This window comes from Anabrus simplex, chromosome 9, assembly GCF_040414725.1.
Source record: "Anabrus simplex isolate iqAnaSimp1 chromosome 9, ASM4041472v1, whole genome shotgun sequence".
NCBI lineage: Eukaryota > Metazoa > Arthropoda > Insecta > Orthoptera > Tettigoniidae > Anabrus > Anabrus simplex.
Window position 1 is genome coordinate 106,158,790 of NC_090273.1, and position 20,356 is coordinate 106,179,145.

The 20,356-nt window shown below is 37.8% G+C and overlaps 1 protein-coding gene across 1 annotated transcript in view; it reads left to right on the forward strand.

The window, feature by feature from the left end:
* The window catches only part of Acsf2 (Acyl-CoA synthetase family member 2), a 91,279-nt gene that overhangs the window by 40,488 nt on the left and 30,435 nt on the right, over positions 1 to 20,356 (forward strand). Inside the window, 4 exon segments of the mRNA XM_067154032.2 lie at positions 1,318 to 1,413; positions 7,148 to 7,296; positions 7,579 to 7,750; positions 14,503 to 14,610. Of these exon segments, the coding sequence (XP_067010133.2) occupies positions 1,318 to 1,413; positions 7,148 to 7,296; positions 7,579 to 7,750; positions 14,503 to 14,610 (525 nt within the window).

Sequence of the window (20,356 nt, forward strand, 5' to 3'; positions counted from 1 at the left end):
TCTGTGTCTATCTCAATTGCCTGCCCAATGTCTTGTTTCAAAACGTATAGTGGGATCCAACACTAAAGCAGTGTGCTATTTTGAATGAATGGCAATGATGTCGGCTCTCCTATTCGACCTCCTAGAAGACACACAATGAACGTCTTCCTAAACTTGCCACTTCATTTCTCTTAATGCTGAGCTAGATCTGATCTAACCCTGTGATGGTGATAATTCCTTTACAGTGCTTCATTGGGACAGATACTAAGCACATGTCCCAAAGTTTCAGTCTCACCAGTCAGGATGACTGTAGCGGGTTGTACTTGTGCTCAAACCGCCAAGATGTTGGATGACATTTTAAGGGCGTTCATCCACTCTGAAGACGATAGTCCACTGTGATTATTCACCCAAAAGTTGTCTTTGGGTAAGTCAGCATAAACTGAGACACACCCCTTCCTCTCCAGGAGTGAGAGAGGATGATTACCCAGTTGTACTTCCTCTTAAAACAAAAATCATCACCACCACTACCACCACCTCTCAAGGAGTGAGAAACCCTCATATGAGAGGCTTTCTCCATTAAGATTCTTCTTAATCACCTGCCAGTGCAGTTGTTGTTATCAGCTTTGTTGATATTTAAAATGCCAAAGACAGATTTCCTCTCACTCTGTAAGTCTCTGATAGAGTGGAGGTGGGCATCTTTGACTCACAGCAGACAGTTAAAGATGTTGAAGTATTGTAAGGAAGCCTCCCATTTAGCTTTCACAAGGCCCAGTCTCCGACAACTTCTTGCAACATATATCATTCCATCTGGACACTCGTAAGGCAATTCTGAAAGTTCATCATCAGATGATTCTGATGATTTGATAAAAATGGAATGACATGTTTTGTTCCTGTAAGAACATTATCAGTGGTCACAAGACCAAAAATTCCAAATCCAGCTAGGCAAGGTGCGAGGGATAAGCCTGCAAAGTCATTTTTTTACTTTTTAAATCAGCATTTTTCAATCTTCAACTTGATAATGGAACTACAATAAAGCAACTTAAATAAATGGAACAATGCAATACATTTTGGTTTAGGCTGAACATTAATGAAACATTGTTTTGACCCCACGCCCCTGTACGTATATTGGAAAATGCCTACCGACCTAAAATCAAAGATATGTCACACATTGCCAAGATCAGATACACTGTAAGGTATCGAGTGCTGGCCTGCCTCCAAGGAGCTTGTTCATCTTGAGTTTCAGTGCTAAAGTGACAATGTCTGCTACTGTACATCATTTTACAATGTATAACATATTATTTGAAGAGTAAATAAAAAGCAATGGTATCTTTTTCACAGGGAACTACAGGAAAACCCAAGGCTGCAGTTCTTAGTCATCACAATATTGTCAACAATTCTTACATTGTTGGAAAGCGCTTCCAGTATAACAATGAGGTGAGTTGATTATGTCTGTAAAATAAGTGGATACTTATTTGTTGCTTACAAGATCAATTTACAAAGTCCAAAGTTCAATAGAAGAAGAATTGCCCATTAATATGTTAATTTTGAGCGCAGAATAACAAGTTTAAATCATCCAGACAGCTTGTTTTGAAGTGAATATGATAAAAAGCTACTTCTGTTGTACATTTCCTGTAATCTTTCTCCTTTAAGTTTCACGGCATATTGATTTTTAGTTTTGTATGGTAAATATGCAAGCTCAGTCAAGATACATAGACTTACTTATCTTAAAGTGTCTGAGGCTAATCTCTATTGTTTTTCAGAGATAAGAATCATGACATTTGAATCATGAATTGTTAAAAGGGCGTTCTGAAAAAACTGAGGAAAAACTGTATCCTGCATTATTGCCTTACAGAAGCAAAAACCTCTTGTAATAAGTTTGGCTACTTCTGACCGACCTCTATAACTCCAAAAATTGAATATAAAGTTCATTCTTATACATTTTGTTATGTTTAAAGTGCATTGACTTAAGTTCTTTTAGCAATTGTCTGGCTCCATGGCTAAATGGTTAGCATGCTGGCCTTTGGTCACAGGGGTCGCAGGTTCGATTCCCGGTAGGGTCGGGAATTTTAACCATAATTGGTTCATTTTGCTGGCACGAGTGCTGGGTGTATGTGTTGTCTTCATCCTCATCACAATGCGCAGGTCGCCTACGGGTGTCAAATCAAAAGACCTGCACCTGGTGAGCCAAACATGTCTTCGGACACTCCCAGCACTAAAAGCCATAGGCCATTTCATTCTTTTTTAGCAATTCATTCAGTTTTGCTTATTGCATTAAAAAAGTGCCATTCTTTGAAAATGAGCCTTTATTTGGGATATTAAACAAAGTATTTATTAGTAATTGTAGTATATAATGCATTTACATTAATAGAAACAGTCAGTCTCTGAAAATTTAAAAAAAAAAAAAAAAAACTTTTATAAATGGTATAGTGGAATACTCAGTATGAATTTTGGAGGAGTTATTTGTCAGTATTATTGGAGTGAGGGCATATTGTATACAAATCATGATATATGCTGCCATGACCAGGCCAGGGATACAGAAGAATGAAAATCAAATATAAGCAGCAAAAATGAAATTTCTAAAAGCATTTATAGAAGGCAAGACTCCTTGGCTGAATGGTCAGCATATTGTTCTTTGATCCAGAGGGCACCAGATTTGATTCTTGGCTGGGAGGAGGATTTTAACTGTTTATGGTTAATTCCTGTGGCTTAGGGGTTGGGTATTTGTGTTTGTCTTATTACACTTCTCTTCATCTACGTACAATACACCACAGAAACAAGCAATAGTGAATACATCTCTGCATATAGGATTGGTGTGAGGAAGGGCATCTGTCTGTTAAACTGGGCTAAACCCACATCACTTGCCAACCCCAACAAGTTGGAAAAAAGGCCAAGAAGAAATTGTACAGAGGCAAGGAGAGGTAGAGTGAGAAATTACTGAGGCACAATATTTAATAATAATTTTTATTTATTTTTGTATTACAAGGGAGTGTGGAAAATCTTGCATGAGACACTTGTGAAGGGTCCACACTCTAAAAGGCATGTGGATTCATACCCACTAAAAACCATAGACCCTTTTCCCACAACATGCATCTCCGCTCCAGAAACACTCTCTCATTACTTCAGGGTGGCACTGTGCTTGCACTCACTCAGGCTTCTTCGTCTTTGTCTTCATCTTCATCTTCGTCTTATTCTTCTTCTTCTTCTCCCTCTTCCTTTACTGGTGTTCATGAGCATCCACATCCCTCTTTTTTCCATTGTAGGATACTTTCTGCATATACAGCTATCTGATCTCAACATTCTTGGTTCCGTAACATCACTAGAACAAATAGATTCTGGTGTCAGTTCTCCTTGCTCAATTTCTAACACCTTCCTTGTATAGACCAATGCTCACATACAGAAAAAGTATGAAGTACATAGCCAGCATCAATAAATACACACTGGATTACTTTCTCTGCTTATTCTGTGTAGAAATTTTCGAAAATATCCGTGACCTGTCAAGAGCTGCATAAGGTAATAGTTAACTTCGCCATGTGCCTGTGCTACCCAATTCGCCAAACATGGTAACAGCCACTTAGTCCATTTCATTCATGGATCTTCCTCCCATCCTTGCTGCCAACGTTCCATTCATTGGCCGAAAGCCAGCTTCTTAGTACGTTTCTTTCCTAACTCTCCTTGAGTATGCCAGGCTTTGCCATCCATTCTTTTATAATGGGAATTAACTGAGGGATGTTCCACCATTCAACACAATGTATAAAACATGACATTTATTTTATGTATTTTATGTCAACCATTGTAAATATATTTAAGGCAGTTTTCCTGTTGATTGTTATCAGGAGCCTTTGATTTATTTACTTATCGCAAACTGATGATGATTTCAAGGGAATCAAAACCAGTTTTCGCTCAATAAATGTCATGTTTTATACATTGTGTTGAATGGTGGAACATCCCTCAGTGAATTCCCATTATATAAGTTACACGTCAACACAGAAATGAAAATCATAACCTATGATCCATTCTTTTACGCGTCACATCGCTTGATTCGCCTTCAATTGAGCCAACTCCAAATTTTGAGATACCATGAAAACAGCTATACCATCAGCATAACCCACTAAATAATAATAATAGTAATAGTAGTAATATTATTATTAATAATAATAATAATAATAATAATAATAATAATAATAATAATAATAATAATAATAATAATAACACCGAGCTCGATAGCTGCAGTCGCTTAAGTGTGGCCAGTATCCAGTAATCGGGAGATAGTGGGTTCGAGCCCCACTGTTGGCAGCCCTGAAGATGGCTGTACCTTAATTAAGGCCACGGCCGCTTCCTTCCACTTCCTAGGCCTTTCTTATCCCATCGTCGCCATAAGACATATCTGTGTCGGTGCGACGTAGAACAAAAAAAAAAGAAAAGTAATAATAATAATAATAATAATAATAATAATAATAATAATAATCTCAAATACTGAGTAGCAGAACTTCCGAAGAGATACCATGTAGACGACCTGCCTACCAATTCTGACATTTTGATTGTGCTACTATCTACAGTAGCAACACAAGCAGAATTCTACCTGATGGTTCTTATTGCCAAGTTCATTTAATTTTGTTGGATGACAACTAGATGCACAACCTGTGATCTTTGAATTGTCAAGAATTTTGGATTTTTGATCACCCTTTAAAAATTGACTACCTCATTCAGAATCAAGCCTGTGATATGAATCACGTTTAAAACTGAATAAGCAGGATGGTGGAACAACAGAACAAAGTGGAGAGGAATCATATTTGCTCCCACCCAGTGTCAACTGGAAATGGGATGATGATGATGATGATGATGATGATGATGATGATGATGATGATGATGATGATGAAGCATAACTATGGTAGGTTGCACATATCCTCTGAAGAGCAAGATTTTCTTCAGCATGGAAAAGTTTGGAAGAACATCCATGCCTCTCAAAAGGACACTGATTCAAAGAAACAGTAGGCCTATGTATGAGTTTAGAGCCATGCTACCATTAAGACATACTGAGACACATTCATGCCTTTCTTGCCTCCAGATAGCTCTGAAACATGGAAAATGGTGCAAAGTATCCCCCTGGGAGCAAATTCACCCCATCTTATGGTACTGACATCTTATGGAATTGACAATGAACACAATTATACATAACTCACTTAATTTACTAAATACACTCATGTTCATAAAAACCAGAACACCTTGAAGGACTAGAGATAGGAAGTTCATATTCACAGGACATGTGCATTAGTATATTCTGAAGAAACTTTTAGCATTTGAACTATGTCCGCCCTCAGGTTCAAGATCCACATTGATATCTCAGCATACCACCACCAACTGATAAAATGTGCCTGCAGCTCTTGTTGTTGCTATAAACCGAAGGTAATGTATCAGTGTGACTTGAGCAGACTTGCAGGATGCATTGCAGATGTATGTGAGAACCGTACCATCAAATGAGTGAGTTTGAAAGAGAGTGCATTATTGGCAAGAGAGAATGTGATGCATCCATGCAGGAAATTGCTGCTCTTGTGGGATGAAGTGTGTCGGCAGTGCAATGGGTGTGTACAGAATGGTTTACAGAAGGCCGCAGAACACAACGAGATGGGTCTGATGGCACCACCCATCCCGAGAAGATTGACACCTCCTCTGAATGGCAATGCAGGACAGAACTGCATCCTCCTCGGCTCTGGCACAACAACGGAACAGTGTAACACATTGTACACTATCAGGAGTGACAGTCCATCGCCGTTTATTACAGTCCGGGTTACCAGCGTGTTGTCCATTTCTCCACCTACCTTCGACTAATGTGCATAAAAATGCTAGACTGCAATGGTGTATGGTGTATGGAACGATGTCACTGGAGATAGGAATGGCAACAGATAGTGTTTTCAGTCGAATCCAGGTACTGCTTGTTTGAAAATGATGGCCGCATTTTGGTTCGCCGCAGATTGAGAGAGAGGCATCACATTGACTGCATTCGCACAAGACAAACAGCACCAACTCAAGGCCTTATGGCATGGGGTGCTATTGGGTACAACCACAAATCACAGTTGGTGCATGTCCAGGGCACTGTGACCAGTTTGACTTACGTGGATGACATCCTGCAACCTATCCATACCCTTTCTGCATGACACACCAGACGCCATATTTCAGCAGGAAAATGCACGACCACATATTGCTGCATGAACACGTGCCTTCTTGTTGCCCTGGCCCGCCTTATCACCAGACTTGTCGCCAAACAAAAATGTGTGGGATATGGTGAAACGACAGGTGCGGCGCTGTGACCCAGTGCCAACCACCGAAGATGAGCTGTGGAACTAGATGAATGCAGCATGGATGATTATACCCCCAGGATGCCATTCGCGCCTTATATGCATCGATGCCATCACGCATGGAACAAGTTATCAGTGCCCATGGAGGACCCAGTGCCTACTGGGCAACAGGCACACACCGAACCTAGGTGACAGAAATGCTAATCTTTTCTGCAGAACATATTAATGAACATGTCCTGTGAATATGAACTTCCTATCTCTAGTCTTTCAAGGTGTTCTGTTCTTTATGAACATAAGTGTATATGTTATATATAACCAAATACCGGTACTGTGAATTGCATTACCTTCTCGAAGATATACAGATTGCTATACAATGATGCATGAAGTCAGTTGAGGCCACTTTAGTCATCTTCAATACCTCAGCAATTGAGAATGTTAAGTCTTCAGCTATTGTGAAATAAGATTTCCCCCTCCAAAACACATTGAATGATTAACATAACTACAGGTTTTTGCCATTTTTGACTTATGAACACTTCCAGAGTCAGCAAACTGTGTCAATCATTAGGGGGTTAATTATTTCATAACCAAATTTGTGTTTTATATGTGTAATGTATGTATTATATCACAATAAAGTTCAAAACTTGAATACCTTAAAACATACATTTGTGTTGTTATATCACTCTGACTGTAGTTACATTAGTCTGATCCTAAGCTAGTGATTCATATGATATAGCCTATGATGTGATGTGATGTGATCTAAAATTCACAAGTCCTAGTTAAAACACTGAGAAATTGAAGGTATTTGCATGTAATACTAATTTAGACTTGACAGAACATACCTCAAATACTGTACTTATCTCAGTAATTCTCTGCAGTGGCATCGCATTTGTTTACAAGTTCCTCTCTTTCACTGCTATGGCTTCTGCAATGGCTTGCTGGCATCCCTGCATCATGGTGCAACGTTAGTACTGCCTGGACCAAGCTACAAACCACAGGAGTCCCTTGTTGCCCTTGAACAAGAGAGGTAAGATGCAACACAAACATTCATGAGGTATAACTTTTTCTCTTTGTCCCATACTAACTGTTGTGTACCCTTCATTGATGGCTTAGTTTTTGTAATTGCAGCAGTAATGTCATCAGAAGAGACAAAACATTCATTAAATCATTTGCCAAAAGAAGAATGATGAATAAATACTTTTCCTTCAAATACATTTTTGGATGACTTATGATATAAACTGAATATGTTCTAAAATATAAATTAATGTGTTTTAAAACTGAGGTATCTTATTCTGTTTTCCCTTAATAGATGCACAGTAATCTATGGTACACCAACCATGTATGTGGATTTGTTGAATGCTGCTAAAGAAAGGGAAAGAAGTTCAGCTTCAAGTCTGAAGATGGCTCTGAGCAGTGGAGCTTTGTGTTCTAGTCAACTTTTCCAGCAAATGAAAGATGAGTTCAAACTGGAAAAAGTTTGTGTAAGTTAAAATTTCTTTTCTGATGGCAGATAATATTAAACAATGAAACAACTATTTATGTGTGTCATGTGTGCCTTAAAGTTTAGAAGATCCTGATTGGTACCAAATGAGAAACTTAGATTGTAAACTCTGTGTTAATGTTACATTCACAAACTGTATTAAGTTCCCAATCTGTAAGTTTCATTTTTAATGTAATGTACCAATGGCTTTTAATTGAGGAAGTTGTCATCAGTTTACATTAGTTGGGTAACTAGCCTCCTCTCTCAAAGATACAAGTTAATGAAGCGGGACAAAGAAAAAGTTGACTTATCTAAGCAAAGACATGAAATATATACGCGTTATAGATTAAAGAAACGTGAAGAGAAAAGGAATAAACAAGTGACAAATCAAATCTAAAATAGAAAGAAAGAAAAGAACATGAATAGGAACACATATATAAGGTAATCACAATTTTTACTTGAAATACAGGGCACATGCCAGCTCTACAGTATGGTTGTTCTTTGTGGATACTCTTAATGTTGTTGCTTCTACTGCTATTGTCAACATTCTTGATAAAATCATTATAATAATAATTTTATCACTATATTAGCTTAAATTACTGGTACTGCAAGATTAAAACAGACTGTTCTGGAAAAAGTCACATTTTTTCAAGAATGAATCTTCTGTAATAAGTCTTGTCAAGAAGCAATCTTTGTTACAAGTTGCTAACATGCCATTGGAAAGTTTACAATAGCAGTCAGCATGGGTTTGAGTACATGATCATGATCACTGAAAAGTCTATATCAAATTCATAGCTGAGAAATCCCTTTCTGTTTGCCTTTGAATGGTTCAGTCTGTACTTACATGTGGTATACCTGCTAGGCATACCATAACAGCGGAGAACATGAGTAATCTACAGACATAACATCATCGCCATCATCATCATCATCATCATCATTATTATTTCGAGCTCCGGTTTCTCAGGTGTGGTGGGAGGCTTGTTTTGGTTTTGAAAGCTCTCATCCATCTCTGTAATCGGCTTGATGTTAGGTGCTTGAGGAACCATACCTACATTTTTTGTCAACTTCTGCAATACCTTTGAGCTGAATAGAGATTTCATCTATAACATCGCAATTACCACACTCAAGCAGTCCATCATGATCTTCAAGAACCATGCTCGTGGACCTCAAATAAATGTTGACGTGCCTCACTCGACTGCGTACACTTATCATACGATCGCATTATCTACTGTATCTATATCCATTATTGTTGTTAAGGTACTCTTTGTCCTTGGGCAACCTGCAGCTTTTGCAGTAAGATTGTATAATAATAATAATAATAATAATAATAATAATAATAATAATAATAATAATAATAATAATAATAATAATAATCAACAACTCTGTTCAGCTGGCTTGCTAGGCCTAAAACTGTAGATCAGAGGTGCTCACGCTGGGCATTCCGTCCCGCGGGCGGCCAGCACTGCAAGTGCTGGTAGGCAATGAGCGTATGCTATTCAACCACTGTGTCGTTGTGGGTATGTCACAGGCTAGGTTGGATGAAGTTCTCCCAGTTATTCTTGATCACTGCTGCTATACCTGAGTTTGAAATGGAGGCAGAAAATAATGAACCGAGCTCGATAGCTGCAGTCGCTTAAGTGCAGCCAGTATCCAGTATTACATGTGATAAATATCATTCTTGATCCTTATTGATGATGCTTGAATGGAATAATGGATTAGGTGGTAAATTCAATAAATTAACTTATTGATATTATTCCATTCAGTATCCAGTAATCCAGGGTTCGAGCCCCACTGTCGGCAGCCCTGAAGATGGTTTTATGGTTTTCCGTGGTACCTTAATTAAGGCCATGGCCGCTTACTTCCACTTCCTAGACCTTTCCTATCCCATCGTCGCCATAAGACATATCTGTGTTGGTGCGACGTTAAGCAAAAAAAAAAAAAAATGAAAGGAAGAGGGCAGAAATCCACGTAGTTTTTAATTTATGTTGTAAGAAATAAGTTATTTATGTTAATTGCAGTTTATGTATTTTGGCCAGATATAATAAAGGTTAGGCCTACATCCTCAAACATTTTTATAATGTACGTAATGAATTACAATTTTCACTACTGTATTTTAAGAGATGCTTTAGAAACAGTTCTAACATAATATGGAGTAAAGGTTTATTAAATATGTTGCTACATTGATTCGTGCAACAGTGATATTGTATTGAAAAGGTGGAACATTTTTCCTTTTTTAACATTGTTACTATTTGTTCAATACGGATCAGTTATGAAGTTTTTAACTTTAAATAAAGGTGGATAAGCTATTGCTTTTGGTTGTTTGGGTTTAAATTATCTGATGAACTCACCAACAATCCAGTCATGCTTACCGGCAATCAAATCGGTGATGTTATTTATTTGAAGGCATACTGTATGTATACCATATTTACATTTATATTCTCAGCCATAGACGCCCAAGAGAGTTTCGGTTTACTCGGTCTGCCATCTAGTGGGCCTGGAGTAAAATGGAACATCAAAATTGACGCGCAGACAGCCAGATGGCGTCAAATTGAAATGTCTGCACACGGTAGCTGAGGCCATATAATAATAATAATAATAATAATAATAATAATAATAATAATAATAATAATAATAATAATAATAATAATAATAATAATAATAATGTACTGTAATCTTGGATAGTATATATCTATGTCCTCACTTCTGATGAAACTCCCTCTCGCCATTCAGAGGCTAGCTATTATCACTGGATATCCGGCTCCATGACTAAATGGTTAGTGTGCTGGCTTTTGGTCACAGAGGTTCCGGATTCGATTTCCGGCAGGGTCGGGAATTTTAACCATAATTGGTTAATTCCCCTGGCATGGGGAATGGTGTATGTGTTGTCTTCATCATCCTTTTATCCTCATCACAATACGCAGGTCACCTACGGGCTTCAAATCAAAAGACCTGCACCTGGCGAGCTGAATTCTTCGGGCACCTCCTGGCACTAAAAGCCATACACCATTTCATTATCACTGGAAGCCTGTTAAATTTTAAATACTCTTTTCAGAAATTCATTGAACAGGAAAAGTCATCAAACACTACAACACTGTGCAAAATCATTGTTGCGTTATGCAATTATATTACTTTTGATTAATGGATGCTGATGGTTAAACTTTTACAATAATATAAACAAATATATTCTCCTATTCAATACATTTTGTTTTCATATTGATTAGGAGGATATAATAAATGTTTAAATTATTGTAAAACAAATTGGTCTACTCGCATGCAGTATGATTACATGGGACTTTTAAAAAATGGAAATATTGTAATTCCCATCCACGGAATTGTAAATCATAGCTTGTACACTTAAACCCTGTACCTTTGTAGATTGTCACACAAAAATTGTAACGTATCAGTTTTCTTTGAATGAATAAATATAAGAAAGTAAAATTGACTGTTTGTATCGAGCGCAGTATACATCAAACAGGAATATCTTGGAAAGGTCATATTGTTATGATTATAGAGTTTTATTTTCAATATTGTACCCCAAGCAGCACTTCGCTGAGGTAGTGGAGGAAAGCTTCAAAATCACAATCGAGCGTCAATGCTCCCTTGCTTCCCTGCAAAGTTTGTTCGCTCTCTAACTTCACTGTGACGTATGCTTGCTACGTAAAATGCCCACATTCACGTCAGCCCAGCCTGGCTGCACTGGGCACCTAGCTGAGCACCTGTGCTGTAGAGGATTTTTTGTCCGGGTAATCTCTCTTAGCCTTTGGCAGTTCCCTCCCACACCTCCAAGTCAGCAATGTTTTGGTGAATTTGTGTGTTGTTTCCTACACAAAGGCTTCACCAAGCCTCCTAAGGGAGAACTCCTCCGCCCTTAGCCATTGGTTCTCCCTTAGTTTGTCGGGTTTGGTGTTGGCTGCCCAACCCTCAGCCAGAGAGCCGCAGATAGTACCGTCTACTGTCACATACAGTAGCAGGCTGCTCCTGACCTAACCTGTGACTTAAAATGTGATTTCTAAGATTACTTTTGTGAGAGAACGTACTACCACATTCATCACAATTGAAACACTTTTCACTGGAATGAGAGTGAAAAATGAAAAACTACAACCAGTTTTCCAGTCTTTGACCGGGTCAGGGATGTAATGAATGAACCATATATATAGGCTATTATTACAATGGGGTCGCCACTCCCAAAGTGATTTTTTATTAATGACTGATAAATGCTATGAAATGATAATGGAGAGTGTTACTGGAATGAAAGATGACAGGGAAAACTGGAGTACCTGGAGAAAAGCCTGTCCCGCCTCTGTTTTGTCCAGCACAAATCTCACATTGAGCGACCAGGATTTGAACCACAGTATCCAGCAGTGAGAGGCCGATGCACTGCCGTCTGAGCCACGAAGGCTCTGGAATGAGAGTTTAGGTGTCTTTTAAGATGAAATTTCTGATAAGACATGCTAATGCATTTATTACAGCTATATGGCTGTTCTCAGATTTCTTCTTGGTTTGAATGTTTTGCAGCAACTACAGTATGGCATGAATGGACTGGACTTCTTGTCAATATTCCAACATTCTCCACACACATACGCACGAGGTTTGTTTGGGCGCTGGCTTTATGGAGTGGTTCAGTGACAATTTTTGCAGTATTATTTTCTTCTTTGAACATGGGACCAGTTGACCAACTGTATGTTTTTCCATGAATATTTCATTCTTTACATCTGCAGCAGGCTCATATGTGTTCACCTATTTTTGTCCTGACTCCACCAACTCTGATTTGGTTTCTTCTTTCAAATGTCATCTCTAATACTAGTTCATAATTGTCGAATGTTGTACTTGCTGTTCCTTCAAGCCAGACTAGCTCCTCCTTGATCTCTTCTTGAGTGTACTATATATTATTTGTGCCTATACAGTTAGACATGAAATTTCAGGACAGATTGGTCTATTACAGGTTATAAACTTCATTCCATACTTATGGTTAAACTTTATAAACAAATATTATATTCTCCTCTACAATACATTTTGTTTTTGTATTGATTAGGGGGATATAATAAATGTTTATATTATTGTAAAACAGATTGGTCTGCTTGCATGCAGTATGATTACAGATATCAAATGACTATGGGTAATTAGTGACCTGTGGTTGATTTTAACATACTGAGGGCAGAGAAAACTTTCACACATAAGAATGTTGTACTAATGTTTACTCTGCTAAAAACAGAAAGAGATTACAGCCCCTTGTGTTAAAGCTAATAAACCATCACTCTCCCTCCATTCAATAACTTCACCCTGCATTGAGTTAATAGCCCAACAAATTGAACTGATCTTTCTCCAGAAATCCCTCTCTGTCCCTAAGATATTGATCCTTTCTAATGTTTATCACTTGTTTATCACTCGGCTCAGAGATGAGGTGGAGGGAGTTACTCTTTCTTTACCTTTCGCCTATACCTCTGCTTTCCAGAATAGCTTTTGATTGTGCTCTGCAAAGCTATGGAACTCACTGGCAGGGTATGTCAAGTACTTAGCTCTTTGAAAATTTCAGTTGTACATAAAGTACCATATTATTTAAAGGAACTGCTGCATGTGTCTGTAAGTATGTGGAGGATTGAGCGAAGGACAGACTGGTAGAGTGAAAGGAACTACAGCGTGTGAGGACATGAATGAGTAAATGGGTGATTAGAATGGGTGAATAGCTGTCAACAGAGATAATGAATGAGCAGTGAGAAATTATGTATACACCAGCATTACCCAATGCATCTTCACCTGTGATAGTTTCAATTGTAAAGGCTAGCAATTTTATTTAATGACTTACTCATCAATGCCAAGAATTTAGTGTGTCGTATAAATCAAAGTCAGTTTTGGTATTAAAACATTGCACAAATTTACTAATGATAACAATAAATTATAAGAAAGATACACTTTCCACCCCTTGTAAGTTGAATTTTAAAAAATGCAGAAATTATATTTTAGGCATTTATATGAAGAATGCTTTCTTGCAAATACAAAGTTGTATTTTACTTCATGGTCAAGAAAATTTAAAAAACAGGTAAATTTTGAATATACCTTATTTCAACCCTATAAAATCAAAATGTTTTAAGACATTTTCTTGGCACACTTTTACACATGTTTACAAACATATCCTTAAAATGTTATCTCTAACTTTAATAGTCTTGGCTCGACTTTGATGAGTGAATGAATCAACCCTTTTTCCCTTATATCTCAAATTTCATAAAATGCAGAAATTGTATTTTTTTTTAGGTACTTATAGGAAGAATGTTTTGGTACAAAAAATGTATTATTTTCCAGCCGAGAAAATAGACAAAACATTAGGTAAATTTTGAATAAACTCTTGTTCAACACTTCGCACCCCTTGTAAGTTTAATTTTAAAAAAATTCAGAATTTGTATTTTTAGGTGTGTATATTAAGAATGTTTTAGTGCAAAGATGAAGTTGTATTTTATTTCGTGGTGGAGAAATTAAAAAAATGAGGTAAATTTTGAATATATGCTTGTTCAACCATTTGCTAACTTGTAAGTTGAATTTCAAGAAATGCAGAAATTATATATATATTTTATGAAGAATGTTTCAGTGCATATTTCTATATATAATTTGATTTAAGACTTGTTCATTCCTTTCCATTACTTATTAACCATTGAGCATAGCATGAAATATAGAAGTTAAATTAATTAAATTCTACTAACTTTTTTTCTTTACTTTCATTCATATTTTGATAAATACATAATGTATTATGAATTCCTGCAGTCGGTGTATGGTCTGACGGAGACAAGCCCAGTAGTTTTCCAGTCTCTGCCCAGTGATACGATGGAACATATGACTGAAACTGTGGGACATGTATCAGAACATGTTGAGGTGAGTTTTCTTTCTTTTTGAGTGTGCTTTATGATTAAAACCATAACTAGGATAGTTTCTTCCGCAGTGGATATTCTTCTCACGAATTGTTGCCTGAATATCAAGCAGATAGGCAAGTTCTTAAAGTAAATATTGATTCCCAACTAGTTGACTATTGAAGTAGGAACGTCTACAATTGTATAGCAATGATGGTGATGATGATGATGATGATAATAATAATAATAATAACTTTAATTTTTTTTTGCGAGGGAGTGTGAAAAATCTTTCAAAAGACACTTGTGAGGGTCTGCACTCAACAAGTGTGTGGAGATTCTTACCCACTAAAAACCACACACCCTTTTCCCATGATGTTTTATCTTGACTTCGCAACATTACCGACACGATGCATTCTGGTGTCAGTTCTCCCTGCATAACTTCTAAGCATCTTCTTTGTGGCAGCCAATGAACACACACAAAGAAAGTATGTAATGCATCATCAGTATCACCGCAGTATATGCACACTGAGCTAGTTGCTAGCCCTAGTCTATGGAGAAATTTCCGAAAGTATCAATGACCTGTCAAGAACTGTGTGAGATAGTAGTTCAATTCATCATGATTTCGGCCAATCCATGCACCCAGAGCAGGTATCAGTCTTTTTGTCCATTTCCCTCTAGAATTGTCTTCCCATCTCGTTTGCCATTGTTGCATTCTGCAACTAAGAGCCAAAGCCTTTGCCCGTCTCCTTCCTAGCTCTCCTTGTGTGAGCCAAATTTCTTGTCATTCGAAAGCCAAGTCAATAGGACCTGCTGCTGCTGCTGCTACTACTAGAATCGCAGGTTCTGATACTGTACGATATGTGCATGTAATTTGTAAAGCTGCTTTCCGTTGTACAGCCACAATTCTCGTCCGATACTTTGCAATTTTTAACGATTCATCCAAAACTTCTGAATCGTATAGAAGTATTGCTTTGACAGTCGACATAAGAAGCCACCTTTTACTAGATTTCGGCCCCTTGATATTTCCCATGAGTCTGCTCAGTGCAGTCATGATTTTCGCTGCCTTATCTGTTACCGGTTGAATGTGGTCTCAAAATGTAAGCTTAGTATCAAGTGTTACACCAAGATTTTTTGTGCTCCTAGTTGTTTCAATGACTATCTGCCCAATCTGCATCGGTACAACAGTATCAATCCTTTTCCTCATCAGGAGGAAAATTTCTGTTTTGTGATCTGTGAGTTCTAACCTGTGATTTATCATCCATTCTTTAACCCGTCGCATCACCTGATTCAGTTTAAACTGAGCTAACTCTAGGTTACGAGTTACTATCAGGGCAGCCACGTCATTACCATAACGCACAAGTTTCACATCTTCTGGCATCTCCAGCCGTAACAAACCATCATACATGATATTCCAAAGGTTTGGTCCAAGAATTGAGCCTTGCGCTGCACCAGCTGTGAGCCATTTTCTTCTCTGACCATCTTCCGTGTCGTATAACAATGTACGATCTTTCAAATAGTCTCGCAGTATGTACATGAGAGATTCTGGTGCTTGAACATTTCTTGTAGAGCTTCCAAAATATCACTCCATCTTGCCGAGTTGAAAGCATTTATAACATCTAGGGTTACAAGAAGCATCAGCTTTCTAGAGTGATGATTACCCATTTGAGCTCATTCTGCTGTCTTCACCACTTCCTTCACCGCATTTAGCATTGAGTGACCTCTGCGAAATCCATGTTGTTGGTCAGATAGATCGCCACCTAATCGAACTGCTGAGAGTATTCTCGCCTGTAGTAGCTTCTCTAAACCTTCCCCAGTAGTGTCCGGCATACATAGAGGTCTGTAACCCCCGGTTTTACCTTTTCTGATCAAAACCAATCTAGCTGTCCTCCAACGAAAACTAAAAATTTACGATTTCAAACAATGATTATACATTCTCAACAGCAGCTGGGGACATAATTCAGCTGCCACCTTTAGTACTTCTGCTGGAATACCATCTGGTCTAGGGGCTTTCTTATTTCTAAGGGAATTAATTGCTGTTATCAATTCTTCAGTTGTAAAAGGTAGTACATTATCTAGTTCTTTCTCGGCCTCATCACCAGTCCTCTCTGCATGATCAAGGAATAGTGTGTCTACTATTTCTTTCATGGTGCGTGGATCCTTGATCGGGCTTGGCATTATCCTGAATTTCTTCATAATAATTACATACCCTAATCCCCATGGATTTTCATCCACTTCCTTAGACATTTCCCACCACTTGTCAGCTTTAATATTTTTAATTGTATTTTGCAGTCTTTTCTTCATAGACTTATACTCTACTGAGAGAGCTTGATCTTTGTGCCGTGCTCTTTGTGTCCTTCGTTTGAGTCACAGGCATTGTTTCCTCAGCTCAGCAATTTCTTCATTCCACCAATATGCTGGATGCTTGCCTCTCTGTTGTTTGATTCTGGTCATTGATGCATCACATGCTTGCTGGAGGAGTCTCACGGTGTGTTCCATGCATTTATTAGCAATTATGCTCCTTTTGTATCCATGACATGTATCCATTATACAGTCCATTCATTATACATTCCATTCTGTATTCTCTCTATCCATAGTGGCTATGTTCCATCTTTCTGGCTTGCGCATGTTAATCATTAAATGCGGAGTCTCTTGAAGTACACGAAAAATGATGTACTGGTGATCGCTTCCTGCATACTCTTGCCATTCAGTTATTCTAGACGCAATGTCTTTAGAAGCAAAGGTTACGTCTGGTATAGTTCCCTGACATCCTGGTCTCCGGAGGTTCTCACATTACCAACGTTGATAACCATTAATCCCAATCTGGCGCCCATCTCCATTGTACATCACCCTCTAGAATCTGTTTGAGGCATGTTCCATTCTACTGCTTGAGCATTAAAGTTACCAGCAACAACTAGGTTATTGTTCATCCCTTGCAGAGCATCTTCAAACCCATCTAGTTTCTTCCGGAAGTCAGAAATAGCCTTATTCAGGGTAAAATAACAGCTGACAAAAATTACCTTACCAACTTGGACCCAAACAAACCCATCCCTGCATCCTTGATTTATAACTGAATATTTTCCAAGATTTGGTATCCATATCGCAGCTGTCCCTAGATTGTCTGAAAACCAACCTGGTTGATCTCTGTCTTGATATTGTTCACTAAGAATCAAGATGTCTGCTCCTGTCTCATAGGTCATCTGCGTTAGTAGATCATTGGGTTGAAAGATCTGTACCATTCACCACTGCTTTTTGGCCTTTTCTAGTGCTTCATGAAACACGATACACTTGCCTGAGCCAAGAGCATGATGACGTTTTGACTCTTCAACGTCCATATCTGTGCAAATTATGTGTCAGGGATTCATTTTGCATCCTACTGCCTTGTGACCAGCTTCCCCGCACTTACAGCAGAGTTTACTTCTGTCCACTTCTTTCCAGTTTCGGGCTTGATGCCCATATCACACACACAAAAAAAAAATAAAAAAAAATAAAAATAATAATAATAATAATAATAATAATAATAATAATAATAATAATAATAATAATAATAATAATAATAATAATAATAATAATCTCCTCCTCCCATTTTCCATTGGGCCAATGACCTTAGATGTTAGGCCCCTTTAAACAGCAATCATCATCATCATCACCATTTTCCATTCACAGCCGAATAGGGACAAATATGGTTCCTCTCCATTTTTTTCTGTCATTCCACCATTCCCTGTGCAGATTCTGCTCTTTTATGCTGTTTTGGACTAAATCCATCCATCTCAGTACTGGTCATCCCTGGCCTTTCTACCCCTTCATTTGCCTTGCCATCATCTCTTTAGCATGACCAATCTGACTAAGCCCACTTTTCTCTATTTTATCACTTAAATTTTCCACTTTAATTTTTTTTCATTAGACCATCAAATTAAGGACAAGCCCATGTACATGACATTCGTAGACCTAGAGAAAGCATTTTGATAATGTTGACTGTACGAAGCTATTTGAGATTCTGAAGATGATTGTGATCAGATACCGAGAATGAAGAAATATCTACAATGTGTATAAAAATCAGTCTGTATTGATAAGAATCAAGGGCTTTTAAAAAGAAGCAGCAATCCAGAAAGGAGTGAGGCAAAGCTGCAGTTTGTCTGCCCTCCTTTTTAATGTTAAAAAGTACAGGCAGTAAATAAAATTAAAGAGGAATTTGGAAAGGGAATCAATATCGAAGGAGAGGAAATCAAAACCCTGAGATTGCCGATGATATTGTTACTTTATCTGATACTGCAAAAGAACTAGAGAAATTGCTGAAAGGTATGGACAGAGTCTTGGATAAGTATAAGATGAAAATAAATAAGTCCAAAACAAAAGTAATGGATGCAGGTAATGATGCAAGTAATATTAGATTAGGAAATTAAGTTTTAAAGGAAGTAGATGAATATTTTTACTTGGGTAATAAAATAATTAATGATAGCAGAAGTAAGGAGGACATAAAATGCAGACTAGCACAAGCAAGGAAGGCCTTTCTTAAGAAATGAAATTTACTCACTTCGAACATTGATATGAGTTAGGATTTAAAAAGATGTTTTTGAAGACTTTTGTCTTGAGCATGGCATTGTATGGAAGTGAAACAGAAAGAATAGATATTTAGAAATAAAGAGAATAGAAGCTTTTGAAATGTGGTGTTACAGAAGGATGCTGAAGTGAGATGCATAGATCAAATCATGAATGAAGAGATACTGAATCAAATTAGTGAGAGGAGTTCAGTTGATCTAAATTTGATGAAGAAAGGAGATAGAATGATAGGACACGTCTTAAGACATCCAGGACTTAATCAGTTGGTTTTTGAGGGAAGGGTAGGGTAAGAATGGTAGGGGTATACCAAGGTATAAATATGTCAAGCAGATTAGAGCAAATGTAGGATGCAGCAGTTATTTAGAAATAAAAATGTTAGCCCAGGATAGGGCAGCATGGAGGGCTACATCAAAACAGTCTATGGACTGATGACTCAAACAAAAACAACATTTACTCATTTCTCTCTTTGTCTCTTCCTGTTTACTGTACCGTACTTTTCAAGAATTTAATTTCTCCCACCTGTATTTGGCTGTTCTCTCTTTGTCCGGCCAGGATTCTGTTACTCCACTACAGTAATGGAGTAAACCATATAGCCAGCATTTCAACACTGAGATTTTTATGGCGGTAAATAACCCAATCTAGTATATAGACGAATGGTTTTGGGTGGATAAGTTTACTTAGGTGGGGTGATGAGCTCCTCAGTTTAAGAAATGGCACTGGAACCCATCAAACAGCATCTGTTCCCAGGTTAGGGGTTGCTTGAAATGTATACTCCATGTTAGGAGCAAGTGAGGCAAGTCCCTCAAGTTACGTAACAGTGCGGCCAAGTTATGTAACAACGCAAGCAAGTTCCACCACCTGGCTGCGACACATAACTTTCCAGAATTCTCACGAGACAGCCAGGGGGCTTACCTCAGCCACAGAGGGTAGAATATATAATGCCAAGATCAGTAACCAATCTTGTAGTGTGATTTCTGCCTGGGAGACTGATTACCTCGGATCGAGTAGGGGTATTTCAGTCGCCTTAACAAAGAATACTGCAATGTATTTGAAACATTGACAAATTGTTTGGAATGTACCAAAAACAACAACACAGTTCAACACAGAAGAAGAACCAAATAACTCTATGAAAGCTTCACTTCTTTAGGCTATATGTTAAAGCTTTTCAATTACTAGTTATTCAGATTTCATGTAAATAGGAGTAGATTTCAATA